This window comes from Megalobrama amblycephala, linkage group LG18 (genome assembly GCF_018812025.1).
Source record: "Megalobrama amblycephala isolate DHTTF-2021 linkage group LG18, ASM1881202v1, whole genome shotgun sequence".
In the NCBI taxonomy this organism is placed as follows: Eukaryota; Metazoa; Chordata; class Actinopteri; order Cypriniformes; family Xenocyprididae; genus Megalobrama; species Megalobrama amblycephala.
Window position 1 is genome coordinate 39844451 of NC_063061.1, and position 17099 is coordinate 39861549.

The 17099-nt window shown below is 38.5% G+C and overlaps 1 protein-coding gene across 1 annotated transcript; it reads left to right on the top strand.

The window, feature by feature from the left end:
• Window positions 1-9771: 9771 nt before the first annotated feature.
• Window positions 9772-11193, top strand: LOC125252329 (paraneoplastic antigen Ma1 homolog). Its single transcript, XM_048165511.1, has one exon. It carries the CDS (start codon window positions 9772-9774, stop codon window positions 11191-11193), a length of 1422 nt encoding a protein of 473 aa, XP_048021468.1.
• The last annotated feature ends 5906 nt before the right edge of the window (window positions 11194-17099 follow it).

Consider the following 17099-nt stretch of genomic DNA (forward strand, 5'->3'; position numbering starts at 1 on the left):
ATTTACATAATAACTAACACAATATACCAAGAGCAGTGCAAATTAGAGTTGGGACGCAAATAAACAGAGCTGAATCCTGATGCTGATGTTCTCATCAGGTGCGGGTCGACACAGGCACAACTTAAAGGTGCCCTAGAATCAAAAATTTAATTTACCTCAGCATAATTGAATAACAAGAGTTCAGTACATGGAAAAGACATACATTGAGTTTCAAACTCCATTGTTTCCTCCTTCTTATATAAATCTCATTTGTTTAAAAGACCTCAGAAGAACAGGCGAATCTCAACATAACACCGACTGTTACGTAACAGTCGGGATCATTAATATGTACGCCCCCAATATTTGCATATGCCAGCCCATGTTCAAGGCATTACACAAGCCAGTATTAATGTTTGGATCTGTGCACAGCTGAATCATCAGACTAGGTAAGCAAGCAAGGACAATAACGAAAAATGGCAGATGGAGCAATAATAACTGACATGATCCATGATATCATGATATTTTTAGTGATATTTTTAAATAGTCTTTCTAAATGTTTCATTAGCATGTTGCTAATGTACTGTTAAATGTGGTTAAAGTTAACATCGTTTCTTACTGTATTCACGGAGACAAGAGCCGTCGCTATTTTCATTTTTAAACACTTGCAGTCTGTATAATTCATAAACACAACTTCATTCTTTATAAATCTCTCCAACAGTGTGTAATGTTAGCTTTAGCCACGAAACTCATTCAGAATCAAATGTAAACATCCAAATTAATACTGTACTCACATGATCCGATCCATGCATGCAGCATGCATGACGAACATCTTGTAAAGATCCATTTGAGGGTTATATTAGCTGTGTGAACTTTGTAAATGCACTGTATTATAGTCGAGAGCTCGTGAGGCAGGGAGAGCGCGATTTAAAGGGGCCACAGCCTGAATCAGTGCATAGTTAATGATGCCCCAAAATAGGCAGTTAAAAACATTAATTAAAAAAAATCTGTGGGGATGAAACTTCACAGACACATTCAGGGGACACCTTAGACTTATATTACATCTTGTGAAAAAGCATTCTAGGGCACCTTTAACATGTAATGTGACAAACACATACACATATACTGTGTAATATAGTTTGCCAAGCTATGCTGGCCTATAGATATAGGTAAACAATATGTTCGGATAAGGTCTTACTCTGGCATTTCAAAGAAATTAATAATCTCCCTTCTACCACGCGCTCTCTGTTCTCTGTGGTGTCTCCTCCTAACAGCAACAATTGCAGCCATGTCACAAAATGGGTTCAGAGATGCTTTTTAGGGCGATAAATAATGGTGTAAATACCAGTAAATTGAAGAGCACAAACATTAGTAAATTGCATTGTGTGATTCATTTAAATACTCTCCTCCCATAAATTTTGCATCTGAAAGGGAAACTTTGTTTTGATTAAAATAAAGTTTTTGCTCAGGTTTTATGCATATGATGGTGTGGGTTTATGACAGTTTTTCTAAAATTAGATAAAATTTGATAAATTAGATTAAAAAAAAGTATGCATTGTCACTTGCTTATTGTAAAAAAAAGTTTCCAGAAATTTTACTTTGCATATTGAGTGATGGGACTGAGAAAGGCTCAAATCTTCTCTTTTGCTGCTTTCTTTTTTTTCTTTTTTTTAAATGGTACTTCTATGAAAGAAGTAAAGAGATCCCCCAGAAATTGTATGGAAATATTAAAGATAACACTTCTCACAAAATGTTGTGACTCATAACAGACCCACACTGGAGTTTGTTACACAGGTTTGTTACAGTAAAGTTATTTTCATTCTAAAAATGTTTTAAGTGGCTTTGTGTCAAAACAGTTGGTTTAGAAAAGTGCACAACAAAGCTGTAGAGAAACAAAAACAGTCTTTATTATAATCCAAAATGGAAATAATTGAACTTGAACCTCTGACAATGACGTCACTGAAACACGCGGGTATGAACAGGTCCGTTCTTCAGGTGTCTCTCTGTTTGAACAGACATCAAGGTATGTCCTCAGTGCAGAAATGAAGCGTTTTTAACCCAGCATTTTTTAGAGCATAGGATTTGATTGGTGGACTGTGTTCTTCCCACATACTGCTGTTAATATTCAACAATGTTTTTGATCTGCCTGCATTGACACCATTATATGCGAACTGAGCTGGACGATATCACTCTTTTCTCCTATATAGATAAACTAATTACTGATTTCTGCAACGGAATGAATCAATACTGAACACAATCTGCATTAAGGTGATAGAAATAAAGGTGACTTGAGTGTGTTTACTGATCTCTAAATGCATGTTTTAATTTCAGGGCTTCATTAATGTTTCTCTATGGTTGCTATAAATATTAACATTCAGAGAGACAGTGGCTGATTTAATGCCGATATATTCATTCAATGATGGCAAATGATATGTAAATTTATGCATAGGTGTTAAGATAACATATTTTTACACTATTTACCCAATTTTAGAATTGTATCATATAATCCTGTGCTGGTTGTGGTAGATGTAGTAGATGTAGTTCATTTGAAAAACAGCAGTGTGTTCACAGATGACAGTCTAGCACATGTTGTTTTGGAAAACGTGGGCTTTCAGTCAGAAACGGTATATCCTGCTGTTGAACAGTTTCAGAAGGTGTCTGATGTCTGCCGGAGTCAACAAACCTTCATAATCATAGTAAAATATGTTGTGCATGCCATTTCATACCAAACATACTGTTTAATAAGAGAGTTTTATTATCATTTATTTATTATACCTTAAAGGTCCCGTTCTTCGTGATCCCATGTTTCAAACTTTAGTTAGTGTGTAATGTTGTTGTTAGAGTATAAATAAAATCTGTAAAATTTTAAAGCTCAAAGTTCAATGCCAAGCGAGATATTTTATTTAACAGAAGTCGCCTACATCGAACGGCCAGTTTGGACTACATCCCTCTACTTCCTTCTTTAATGACGTCACTAAAACAGTTTTTTGACTAACCTCCGCCCACAGGAATACACAAGAGTTGCGTTTGTAGAGTGTGTTTGTCGCCATGTCGTCGAAACGCTGTTATTTTCATCCCGCAGTCCAATCACCGGGTCTGATTCCGGCTCAAATTGATAGGGTAAAATTAAAGACATGTTTACAATAACACTGAGCGCGTGCATCTCCACGTTATGGTAAGAGGCGTGACCTTTCCGGGCAAGATGCGCTAAACTGCTGTCGAATCACAACACAGGAACCGCTGGCACAATCAGAACTCGTTACGTATTTCTGAAGGAGGGACTTCATAGAACAAGGAAGTCATCAGCCCGTTTTTATGACAGTGGAAACAGCGGTATACAGATAAGTAAATTATGTGAAAAATACTGTGTTTTTTTACACGCGAAACATGAACACATGTTATATTGCACACTATAAACACAATCAAAGCTTCAAAAAACCACGAAAAACGGGACCTTTAACAAAGATTATTACATTTTTACATCTTTTTAAATGAGAAAAAATGTGTTTTGTGAATCTTGATATTTTAATAACTATGATGATGATCAGATGTGTGTATCTCTTGATCCAGACAGACAGATTGTGAACCTGATGTTCACTGAGACAGTAAATGTTTCTTACCAGAGGATCTGACTGCTTCTTTACATGATGGAAAATCACAGATCAGTCATACAGTAAATTCATAATGCATTTACTGTATGACTGATCTGTGATTTTCTGTGATGAAGCAGAAAGACGTCTGATCCTCTGGTAAGAAACATTTACTGTCTCACTGAACATCAGGATCATAATCTGTCTGTCTGGATCAAGAGATACACACATCTGATCATCATCATAGTTATTAAAATATCAAGATTAGATTTAGATGACACTCATAATATCAAAAGAATCAGTTTAATAAAAGTTATGAGTTGTTCACACCTTTTGGACAACAAAATGTCTCTCTGTGTGAAACTTTTTTTATTTTTTTTTTTAGATCTCATCACATGATGCGTTACAGGCAAACAGTCTCTTCTGTTGACCGAGAGTCATGAAGTAAAACTGTTGAACAGGAAGCAGGAGATGTTCAGATGTTTACACTTTCAGCAGTTATGTGTTTATCTTTTACACCTATACTCAATGCATTTGCATTTTCATTTTAGCCTTTGGCTGATGTTGAGGCAGTGTACATCATTCTGTGGCTACAGAAACAGATAAATTCTGTCAGCAGTTCTCTGACCGTCTCAGCAATAATCCATTTTTTTTTCTCCTGCTAAAATAGTGGATTCACCATAAACAGATTTGCTCACATATTGTTCATAATTCCCTCTTAAATAACCACCAAATACCAGTAGATTTCAGGTTGAATGGAAGTCAAGTGGATGTTTTTATCTCTTTCTCTCTTAATTAAAACCAGTGTCAATTAGAACCCTCACTTTAAAAAAGTGTCCTGTGAATTTACAGGTAATTACTGGCAAAAAAGTTGCCAATACTTTACTGTTAATTTTACAGTTCTTTACCGTAATCTACATTGCATATGTTGTTGTAAAAATACCATGCACTCAATTAAAACTCGTCAACTGATTTCATTTGCAGAAAATTGACTGCCTTAATTTGTCTGACTGCCATTTAAATTCATAAACTTGTATTTATAACTATATGAGCATATTATTCACTTGAACTTATTTCATTTGAGTCCACTTAAAACAACAACAAAAAACAAACAAACAAACAAACAAAATCATTAAAACTAGAAACATCATGTCAGCTATAATCTCTTGCAGATAACTGCTAGCTAATAACAGCACAAGTGCAATTGCAATTAACTAAGAGATTGTCGCTGCATCAGCAACCACATAGTTACTGCCTCAGTCAATACTGCCTATCAGTCAATTCACCATTGGCCTACTTACTGTCAGACTGAAACTAACAGGTACTTTACAACCTTCTTTAGGCTCGTTTGCACATGCACACTTAACCACAAGTAAGGTCTTCGACATTTATGTTGTCCAACTAACAATATATTTTAAACTGCTGCATTTCTTTATTCTTAACACTTAAACTATTTTTAATTCTTCCTGATCTAAAGTATTTTTTATTTAATCACATGATATTAACATTAAATTATCACTAAAGAATGATGCCTCACATTCTAAACTGAAAGAAGGCTACAGAAACAAACAATGATTACACAAGGTGAATACAGATGAACTCAATGATGAAGCTTTGCCAATCAAAATGGACAGTAACAACCTAAAGCCTTATCAATCATGAGTACTTATCGAAGTCCGGGTTGGGTATGTAAATGTTAGTGTTTCCCAAATGAAACACAAGAGCTGTTTTGAGTGTAATGTAGAGAACGTTTTAAAGTTTTGCAAAAAGTTTTTTACAAATGCAAGTGTGTAAAGCAGATAATGTGTTTGTAGTTTTACAGACTTACTCTGAAGATTCAGTACATAAGTGAGTAAATCATCAAGATACACTAAAAAGCTGTTTAAAAAATACTGTAAATACAGAGAGGACAAGAGCAAATACACTTGATGACAGATTAAAATCAGACAAACACCTGCTCCCAATAATACAATTAAACAAAATAAGATAAAAACACAAAATTAAAAATATAGCTGCAAGCAGTGATGGTGGGCCCAAGCCCGGTGGCACCGCCAACCCAGTGGCTTCAGGGCAACTGTGCACAGCGGGCAATAGGAATTTAAAAGGGGGAAACATAAAAGGACTATGTCAAAGTTATTTGAGTACACCACATTTACTGCAGCAGCTGGTGCCCATATGATCACAAACCACAACAACCACATCCATAAGATTTTGATGAATTTAGATGAATTTCATGTCATAGAATGTCATAGGTCAATTCCAAATAAGTGCAGAATATCATCAATATATGCCATGTCTGTTTTTCTCAGACAACCTCTATAAAAAATCCAGAGCAAATTACATACTGTTATTTGCTCAAACTCTCCAGTGCTCTGAGAAATCTAATCCAGCCTTAATGCGAATGTCAGTGATTGCTGATGTTGTATTATTCTAACACTTCTCTTCATGTGTTTTTTGACCTCCCTGAACTATCGTTTGTGCACCAATCTTATGCTCCAAAAGCATGCTTTCATTAAATTTCAATATGTGTGGTATAAAAAATAAAATTACAAAATTAATAAATAGAGCCAAATCACAGAACCTGCAAAGATGATTTTAAAGGTGCCATAGAATTCAAATTTGAATTTACCTCGGCATAGTTGAATAACAAGAGTCAGTACATGGAATTGACATACAGTGAGTCTCAAACTCCATTGTTTCCTCCTTCTTATGTAAATTTGATTTGTGCAAAAGACCTCTGAAAAACAGGCGAATCTCAACATAACACCAACTGTTACGTAACAGTCGGGATCATTAATATGTACGCCCCCAATATTTGCATATGCCAGCCCATGTTCAAGGCATTACACAAGCCAGTATTAACGTCTGGATCTGTGCACAGCTGAATCATCAGACTAGGTAAGCAAGCAAGGACAACAGCAAAAATTTGCAGATGGAGCAATAATAACTGACATGATCCAGGATAACATGATATTTTTAGTGATATTTGTAAATTGTCTTTCTAAATGTTTCGTTAGCATGTTGCTAATGTACTGTTAAATGTGGTTAAAGTTACCATCGTTTATTACTTATTCACGGAGACAAGACTGTCGTTATTTTCATTATTAAACACTTGCAGTGTTCCATTTTGATCCATTTTGAGGGTTATATTAGCTGTGTGAACTTTGTTTATGCAATGTTTCAGGCAGTCGCGAGCTCGGGGGCGGGGAGTGTGAAGATTTAAAGGGGAAGCACGCTGAATCGCCGCATTTATAATGATGCCCCAAAATAGGCAGTTAAAAAAATTAATAATAAAAAATCTATGGGGTATTTTCAGCTGAAACTTCACAGACACATTCAGGGGACACCTTAGACTTATATTACATCTTGTGAAAAAGGGTTCTAGGGCACCTTTAATGTCAGTCTCAGGTAATAGTAAGGTACATGTCTAAATTTTTCTGCTCACTTCAAGTTTATTTTAAACAGCCACTTTTATAAAATCAAGTGAAATTTACTTAAATAGTGATTTTTAATAATTTTGAATTATATCAATAAATAATTAATTTAAAGACATGCGTTGTACATGATGTTTGCAAACATAGCACATGACTTTCTATAACACCCATGTCGAGAAAACACACACTCTCCTTGTAAAAATAAAACCACAGAGAGAGGGAGAGAGAGGGTGAAAAAATCCACATTCAAACCAAAATATCGGACTTCCTGTTGGTCAGAGCAAATGACTGTAAATTAGAAAGTTGTCCAGCTTAATGAGAACAATGCGTGTACCGAGTTTGGTGACTGTAGGTTAAACTAACCCCCACTTTTTTCAAAAGGTGGTGCTATAGAGGCCCTCCTTCCTGCCCGTTTCTGAGGCTTTGCCCATGTCTACTGGATGACAATCCTGACATATGAGTCGAGTTTCATGCAATTTGAAGCATGCTAAGTGTCTCAAACCCATCCAAAACAAATACTGAAGTTTGATCTGTTGCTATGGCAAGAGTGTTTGAAAAATATTAAAAAGTTTTTTACAGGTCTATATTTGTTATGTCTTGATACTTCATGCTGACCGAGTTTGGTGGCGATCGGATCAATTGGCTAGGAGGAGTATATCAAATTCCAGAGCGTGCGTATTTCAAACAACCCATAATAGCTGACTTCCTGTTGAGCTGGCGTATAACTTAGAGCATGAAAGTTGTTCGGCCCGATGAGGTCTATATGAGTACAGAGTTTCATACAAATACATGCAAGCGTGTTTGATATATGGACCAAGTTTTCGGACACCATTCAAGGGGACGCTGTCGAGCCCCTCGCCATGCCCAGGTACCAGCCTCTGTGGCGTCCTAATGGCCGCAATGGCCCTGGATGACGAAAAAAAATAATTCTCCTTAGAAAAACAAAAGGGCCCTGCGCCTGATAAAAAAAATAAGGTGAAATTCACAGGGGCACTGAAAAGACAGACACGAATACCTTCACTCAGGCCGATGGAATCTGTTCGTTGGGCCGACGTTTCACCTCAAATCTACTTCTGACATCTAGTGGACAAAGATGGAAACTGCACTGAATATTCTGTGTGTTATTATAAATATTTACATTTACATTTATTCATTTGGCAGACGCTTTTATCCAAAGCGACTTACAAGTGAGGAATACAACAAGCGAGTCGTCATGACGAGGCAAATAGACAAGAAGTGCTCACAATACAAGTTATAGGCAGTGCTCAGAGTATCATAAACTACAATAGAGAGGGATTAGAGGAAGTGAAAGGATAGGTATAAGAAGTGTAGAGGCCTGAACAAATGTTTAGATTTCTAAATTTGTAACTGTGTTTGGGTTTGAAATGATACACACATATGCTGACAAAATATAAATTGATTTTGGTTTTACTTGTAATTTTTTTTATATTTTTTTATGAGACATGTTTCTAAAAAGGGTTTTCAAATATGTGTGTTTAAAATAATATAAGAATTGTATTTTATTGTGTTTTCTGAGAGCGTAATTTTGCCCTATGAGAGCTGTGGACTTTGACCCCTCAAGTTCAAGGGGCGGAGTCAGAGAAAACAACGGGGAATGAGTTTTCGCGTGCCGAGAGATCAGTTCAGAGAAAAAAGAGTTGATTTGAACACAGATAAAGTTGATCAGCGTGGAGAAAAGCTGATATTAATCAATGCTCACGGACATTCTGAGTGGCAGCTCGGTTGAGAAAGTTGGCCTTGCATCAGTTTGCAGATTGCAGCACGGGGGAAAATACTTCAGGAGAATGTGGCAAGAGGCCGCACACTTCAGTCGTGAATTGAATTGATGGATGAGAACTACCACTGTGTTTAAGAGAGTTCGTCGAGTCAAGATCGGGAGTTCTGTGAAATTTCGTGGATGCACCACCAGTTCAAGGAGGGAGGAGTTCATCGGGGTCCATTCAACGTCATCGTGGGATGCGTCATGGATGCTGTTATCATCTCGTTGGGGAGTGAGGATTAGAGATTAGTATTCTTTCTGCACTTGAAACCTCAATTTCTTTGGATTCGTGAGTACATTTGTTTGCATCAAAAAAGCTCCAACTAGCGTGCCATCTGTGTACTGAAAATCCCAGCTGGGTAAAATTATTACATTGACATTTGTTTTTTCTTTTTGGTTATTGTTATCATTGTGACTTTGTGAATTGAATTGTTTGATCATTTAAAGCAACACAAAAAGGGGAAAAAAATCACAAAGACAAAATAGTAATAGAAGAATAAATACATTTATTGATTTTCCATAATTTTGTGTGGTTTCCTGTGGGAAAAAAATAGTTTGTTAATTTGTTTTTTCCTGTGAGGGATATTTAATTTCAAATTTAAAGGAAAACACAGTAGTGTTTTAATTTTTTTTTAAAATAGAAAACATAAATCTGACACTATCAAGTGAAAATCTGAGATCTGGGTTGTGTGATTAACAGAAATTAAGAAAATTTAGAAATGTGCCTCTCACCAGAATAATTTAGAAGTTCCCTTGGACATAATTCCTACATTTGAGCCATATTTATTGGTGAGAGGGCTACATTTTTGTGGGGGCTCGTCCGGGATCATTCAGATTATTCGGATTGTGTTTACAAAAAAAGTGAAGTTGTTTGAAAAATTTGAAAGCAAATTATTTCATACTGTGTTTTTTTTTAGATTTTTTTTTTTCTTTTCTTCAAAGAGCTTTAACGCTTAACAGCCATTACCTGTTTTCTGGGCACATATCGTAAATGACACAAGTGAACAAAATGGAGGTTAGCGAGATTATTGCTTGGTGCAGAGAGAAAGATGTCGAGCTGGATAGAGTTCTAATTCTGAGCAATGTATCTGCAGATTGTGAAGACAGAATAATCTATAGTGTGCTGGATGCTGTTCTGGGAATTGGAAAATGCAAAGTGCTTGATCGCCGCTCTGATAAAACTAAGCGACTGCAGTTTGTCTTGCTTGAAACAGCTGACAGCATTTCCAAGATGTCTATCCCTGCAGAACTTGGAGGACCTGAAGTAGGCTGCTGGTACACACAGGTTGTTCATGTTGCAGCTGAAACACCTAAACAGAATAAGGAAGATGACTTCCAGTTCAAGTTGATCTCTTTCCTCCAAAAAGAAGGGAAATCGCTGGCTGACATTCCAAGTTTGACTGCCCCTGCACCTGATCTAAACACTCAGCTTGTGGATGCCATAAATTCCCTTGTTCAAACGTGTCATGTGGCTTCATCTGAGGAGAGAGTCGGATATAGAAAGCTGCGTCCCTTCTCAGGATTTATCCCAACTCCTCCTGGGGAAGATGAGTATGAGGTCTGGGTAGAGCAGACTACTCACATTCTGGAAGAATGGCAGTGTTCTGATAATGTCAAGAAGCAAAGATTAGTAGAGTGTCTCAGAGGTCCTGCAGCAGACATTGTGAGGTTCGAGAAGACTAGTAATCCATCTGCTTCTTTCAGTGACTATCTTAGTGCACTAGAGTCTGCATTTGGCACTACTGAGGATGCTTCAGATTTAAAGTTAAAGTTTCGGAGCACTTACCAGAGTGAGGGAGAAAAGCTCTCAGCCTACATACTGAGGTTGGACAGAATGCTGCATAGTATGCTGAGGAAGAAAGGCATTGAGTTCTCTGCCATAAATCATCTTCGAATGCAACAAATAGTCAGAGGTGCCCTTTCCAGTGACCTAGTGGCTATGTGCTTGAGAATGACCCATAAGCTGTGTGACCCTCCTTCCTTCAATGAGTTAATGAAGGAGGTAAGAGAAGAAGAAACTCTGTTGAAAAACAGGAGTTCAGCACAGTCAAATGTAGCTGTCTCTGTGGTATCCCCTTCAAGAAATGGGTCATCCGCTAACACTAACATGGGCGATTCAGAGGTAGAAAAGCTAAAGAGGGAGATAAGAGGACTTAAGAATGAGGTGTCTCGTCTGTCAGCAGCAGCAAAGGAACCTATAACCCATGATCATCCTGCCCTGCACAGTCTAGCTGCGACTGCAGAGAGTAAAACACCAACCAGACCAGTGAACAAAGCCAATGTCTTTTGTTACAGATGCGGAGAAGATGGGCATCTGAAGCGTGACTGTACAAAGGATGAAAATCTCAGGAGAGTTAACCAGCGACTCATCAAAATGAGACAGTCATCGGGAAACTTCTCCGGGGCTCAGTAGAGGAACGGCCTGAAGCTCCGGGAAAGACACGTTCCACAAAGTGCAAAAGAGTTAAAGTTGAGCCAGCAGTTCTTCCAAACGGGTTAGTGGGACCTAGCTCTGTTCTTCCCATCCAGGTGGAAGGGATCTATGCTAAGGCTTTGCTGGATAGTGGATCACAAGTCACTCTGCTTTACAGATCTTTCTATGATAAATACTTGAAGCATCTGCCATTGACACCAATAGAAAATTTGGAAGTATGGGGATTGAGCATGCAGCGGTACCCATATGATGGCTGTTTGTCTTTAAGGCTGGAGTTTCCAGGATCTGTGGCAGGAGTGGCGGAATCCATAGAGGCACTTGTGTTGGTCTGTCCCGATCCTGTCATGAAAGGAGATGTAAATATACTGGTGGGAACAAATACATCTGTGATCAAGAAGTTGGTAGAAGCATGCAGAGAGAGAGTGGGACATGATTTTCTTCACACCTTGACTGTCCATCCTGAGATAAAGAATGCTTATGCACAGATCATTGCTGTTGAAAAGTGTGACGATGACGACAGTAGAGGGACTGTCTGGTATCTTCGCTCTAAACCAGTGAAATTGCCTCCAGGGAAGAGTACTAGGGTTTATGGGATGCTGAAATATCCTGCTGCTCCTTCTGGTAAGACCCTGTTAGTAGATAAGCCGGAGGAATCACAATTTCCTGAGGAACTGTTAGTAGTGGCGGAAGTTCAGTCCACTACTGTTGTCCAGTCAAAAATGATTGGAGTTACAATCAGAAATGTCTCCACTCGTCCAGTGATGATTAAAAGAGGAATGCCCATTGCTCATGTGTTTCCAGTCGAAGTCGTGTCTACAGTCTCTAAACCCAGAGAGAATAGTGGTCAGACTAAACTGAACAAGCATTCATTTAACTTTGCCGATTCCCCTGTCTCTGAACAATGGAAACAGCGGTTAGTCAAAAAGATGTTGGAGAGGAAGGATGTTTTCTCATGTGATGAATTTGATGTGGGATGTTCAAAGAGTACCCAGCACCACATTAGACTGACCGAGGATAAGCCTTTTCGTGAGAGGTCTCGACGGCTTGCCCCTGCCGACATCGAGGATGTTAGGCAGCACTTGGAAAAGTTGAAGGAGGCTGGAATAATTGCAGACTCCAGAAGTCCTTACGCTTCACCGATCGTCGTAGTCCGGAAAAAGAACGGCCAGATAAGGATGTGTGTGGACTACAGAACACTGAATCGTCGCACAATCCCTGACCAATACACCGTTCCCCGCATTGAAGATGCTCTGGCCTGCTTAAATGGAAGTCGGTGGTTCAGTGTTTTGGACCTTAGGAGTGGATACTATCAGATCCCCCTGAGTGAAGAAGACCAAGAAAAGACTGCTTTCATTTGCCCAGTGGGATTTTACCAATTCCAACGGATGCCACAAGGGATTTGTGGGGCTCCCTCAACCTTCCAGCAGGTGATGGAAAAGACGGTTGGAGATATGAACTTGTTGGAAGTGTTGGTCTACTTGGATGACCTCATTATCTTCGGACGGACTTTAAAAAGAGCACGAGGAGAGGCTACTCAAGGTGTTGGATCGGTTACAGAGCGAAGGACTGAAGCTGTCCTTGGACAAGTGTACTTTCTGTCAGACGTCTGTTAGCTATGTTGGACACATTGTGTCTCAAGATGGTGTCTCAACAGACCCCTCAAAAATAGAAGCTGTGAAATCTTGGCCTCGACCACAAAACGTGTCAGAGCTCCGTTCTTTCTTGGGTTTCTGTGGATACTACAGAAGATTTGTGAAAGACTATTCTAAAGTGTCCTACCCTTTAAATCAGTTGTTGCAAGGGTGTCTGCCTGCCGCAAGCTTGAAGAAGATCAAAGCTGGACCCAACCCAGAACGAGTAGTGTACAAATCTTCTGATCCATTTGGGAGTAGATGGTCTGATGCTTGTGAAGCTGCTTTTAAAGAGTTGAAGGTGAGGCTTACCCAGGCTCCTGTGTTAGTCTTTGCCAACCCTCAGCTTCCGTACGTCCTACATGTTGATGCTTGCTGTGAAGGGTTGGGCGGCGTCCTGTACCAGGACCAAGGACAAGGGTTAAGGCCTGTGGCTTTTGTCAGCAGAAGTTTGACACCTTCTGAGAAGAACTACCCAGTCCATAAACTTGAGTTCTTGGCGTTAAAGTGGGCGGTTGTTGACAAACTACACGATTACCTGTATGGAGCTAAGTTTGAGGTTCAGACAGACAACAACCCGCTAACTTATGTTCTGACTACAGCCAAGTTGGATGTTGTAGGACATAGGTGGCTGGCAGCCCTCTCGTCATATGATTTCAGTCTCAAGTACAGGCCTGGGAGACAAAATATCGATGCTGACGCATTGTCTCGTCGTCCGCAGAGGAGATTGAAGGACCAAGAGTGGACTAATCATGACAAACCAGGGCCCAGATCAGGACGCAGACAAACTGGCTAAACCGACCGTCTGCTAGCCGCCTCACGTCACAGAACTCAGATAATTCACAGCACATAGAAACTCTTTCACCTAGATATTATCACATAGAGACTGTGTCTGTACCTCGAACTAGTAAATACAAAAAACTTCCGAAACCTTTTAAGGGTAAAAATTTAATTGATGTTCAAAAAATGAAAATCACAGATAAATCAGATAAACAAATGATAAAGCTTGGGTTACTGAATATTGGATCTATTTCTTCAAAAGCACTTATTGTAAATGAAATTATCACAGACAATAAACTAGACTTGACAGAAACCTGGCTAAAACCAGACGATTACATTACTTTAAATGAATCTAGTCCTCAAGGTTATGATTATCGACACAATCCTCGACAGAAAGGCAAAGGGGGAGGTGTTGCTGTAATTTATAGTAATATATTCAGAATCATTCAAAAGAATTTCAAATATAATTCCTTTGAAGTTATGGTGCTTTATGTAACATTATGTAAGTTGACATTTGTGCTGGTTACTGTATACAGGCCACCAGGGCACCATACTGACTTTATCAAAGAATTTGCTGATTTTCTATCAGAGTTAGTACTGGCTGCGGATAAAGTCCTTGTTGTTGGTGATTTTAATATCCATGTAGATAATAATAAAGACGCATTTGGATTGGCATTTGCAGACATTTTAAACTCTATTGGAGTTAGACAACACGTGTCAGGACCCACTCATTGTCGTAATCATACCTTAGATCTAATACTGTCGCATGGAATTGATATTGATGCTGTTGAAATCCTACCGCAGAGCGATGATATATCAGATCATTATTTAGTCTCGTGTATAATACAATTAGCCAAGGCTACAAAACCACCACCCAGCCATAAATATTGTAGAACCATCACGTCTACCACTAAAGATTGCTTTATAAATAATCTCCCCGAGCAGTTTCATCGCCTTAGTATACCTGACAACTTAGAAGAACTCGATGCTGCAACAGAAACTATTGGCTCTCTCTTTTCCAGCACATTAGATGCAGTCACTCCTTTACGTCTAAAGAAGATTAAGGAAACTAATCCAACGCCGTGGTATGATGAGCACACTCGGGCTCTAAAACGAGCTGTTAGAAAAGCTGAACGTAGTTGGAAGAAAACAAAACTAGAAGTTTTTCGCCTTTCGTGGAAAGAAAAAATTATTGAGTACAGAACGGCTATAAGAAATGCTAGATCTACTTATTTTTCAAATCTCTTAATAGAAAACAAACATAATCCTAGGTATTTATTTGACACAGTGGCTAAATTAACTAGAAACAGAGATTCAACTGCTGACGTTTCCATAGAGCACAGCAGTAATGACTTTATGAACTTCTTTACTTGCAAGATTGATAATATTAGAGAGAAAATTAAAAACATGCAACCGTCTACAGTTTCGCTTCAGACAGTGCACTGTAGTGTCCCTGAGGTAAAACTAGAATCATTCGCCGCTATAGGAGAGGAAGAATTATCTAAACTTATCAAATCATCAAAATCAACGACATGTATGTTAGACCCAATGCCGACTAAACTACTGAAAGAAATGCTTCTAGAGGTCGTAGGTCCACTTCTTGATATAATTAATTCATCGTTAACACTAGGATACGTGCCAAAAACCTTTAAGCAGGCTATTATTAAACCTCTTATTAAAAAACCTCAACTAGATCCGAGAGATTTAGTAAATTACAGGCCAATCTCGAATCTACCTTTTCTGTCAAAGATACTAGAAAAGGCAGTTTCATCACAACTGTGTTCCTTTTTAGAAAGAAATGGAATCTGTGAGGATTTCCAGTCAGGATTTAGACCGTACCATAGTACTGAGACTGCTCTCGTTAGAGTTACAAACGATCTACTCTTATCATCCGATCGTGGCTGTATTTCTCTATTAGTGTTATTAGATCTCAGTGCTGCTTTTGACACTATCGATCACAACATTCTTTTAAAAAGACTTGAAAACTATATTGGCATTAGTGGAATTGCTTTGGCATGGTTCAAATCGTACTTATCTGACCGTTATCAGTCTGTAATAATTAATGAAGAGATGTCGTATCGATCACAGGTTCAGTATGGAGTACCACAAGGCTCAGTACTAGGACCGTTGCTTTTCACTCTGTACATGCTGCCCTTAGGAGAGATAATTAGGAAGCATGGTGTTAGTTTTCACTGCTACGCTGACGATACTCAGCTCTATATTTCCTCGCGCCCTGACGAAACCTACAAATTCACAAAACTAACAGAATGCATAGCTGACATTAAAAACTGAATGACAAGAAATTTCTTATTATTAAATTCAGAAAAAACTGATATCCTAATCTTTGGACCAAAAACTTCCTCACGAAAAAACCTTGAATACTCTCTAACACTTGACGGGTGCTCCATTAAATCTTCGTCCTCAGTTAGGAACTTGGGTGTGCTCTTCGATACCAATCTTTCATTTGAAAGTCATGTTTCTAGTATCTGTAAAACCGCCTTCTTCCATCTAAAAAATATATCTAAATTACGACATATGCTCTCAATGACAAATGCGGAACAGTTGATTCATGCATTCATGACCTCAAGACTAGATTATTGTAACGCTCTACTGGGTGGTTGTTCTGCTCGGCTTTTAAACAGACTACAGTTGGTCCAAAATGCGGCAGCTAGAGTTCTTACTAGAACCAGAAAGTATGACCATATTAGCCCAGTTCTGTCAACATTACATTGGCTCCCTATTAAACATCGTATAGATTTTAAAATCTTGCTACTTACTTATAAAGCACTAAATGGTTTAGCTCCCCAGTACCTAAGTGAGCTCTTAATGCATTATAGTCCTTCACGTTTATTGCGATCTCAGAATTCAGGCCAGTTGATAATACCCAGAATATCAAAATCAACTGAAGGCGGCAGATCCTTTTCCTATTTAGCACCTAAACTCTGGAACAATCTTCCTAGCATTGTTCGGGAAGCAGACACACTCTGTCAGTTTAAATCTAGACTAAAAACACATCTCTTTGCTCTTGCATACACATAACACATTATCAATACATTAACATTTTTCAAATCCGTTAAAGGATTGTTACGCTGCAATAATTAGGTCGGCCGGAACCGAGAACATTTCCTATAACACTAGATATACCTGTACATCAGAATAAGAATGGCATCTACGCTAATATCTGTCTCTCTGCTTATCCCGAGGTTTTCCGGGTGCTGGATCCAGGCCGTATCCAGATCAGATGGAGAACCTGTGTCTGGACCTGACTACAACGCAGCCCAGGAGACAATGGGCCTACAGATCCAGTTCTGGCTGCATAGATTTTTAAATCCCCGTATCCGCTTACAAATATATATATATATAATCTATTTTTAATCTCTATAATAAAAATGTATAATTCAGATTTTGATCTCCATATCCATTTACATATATTATATATATCTTCCAAGGGGTTTTTTCCCTCCTAGGACTTTT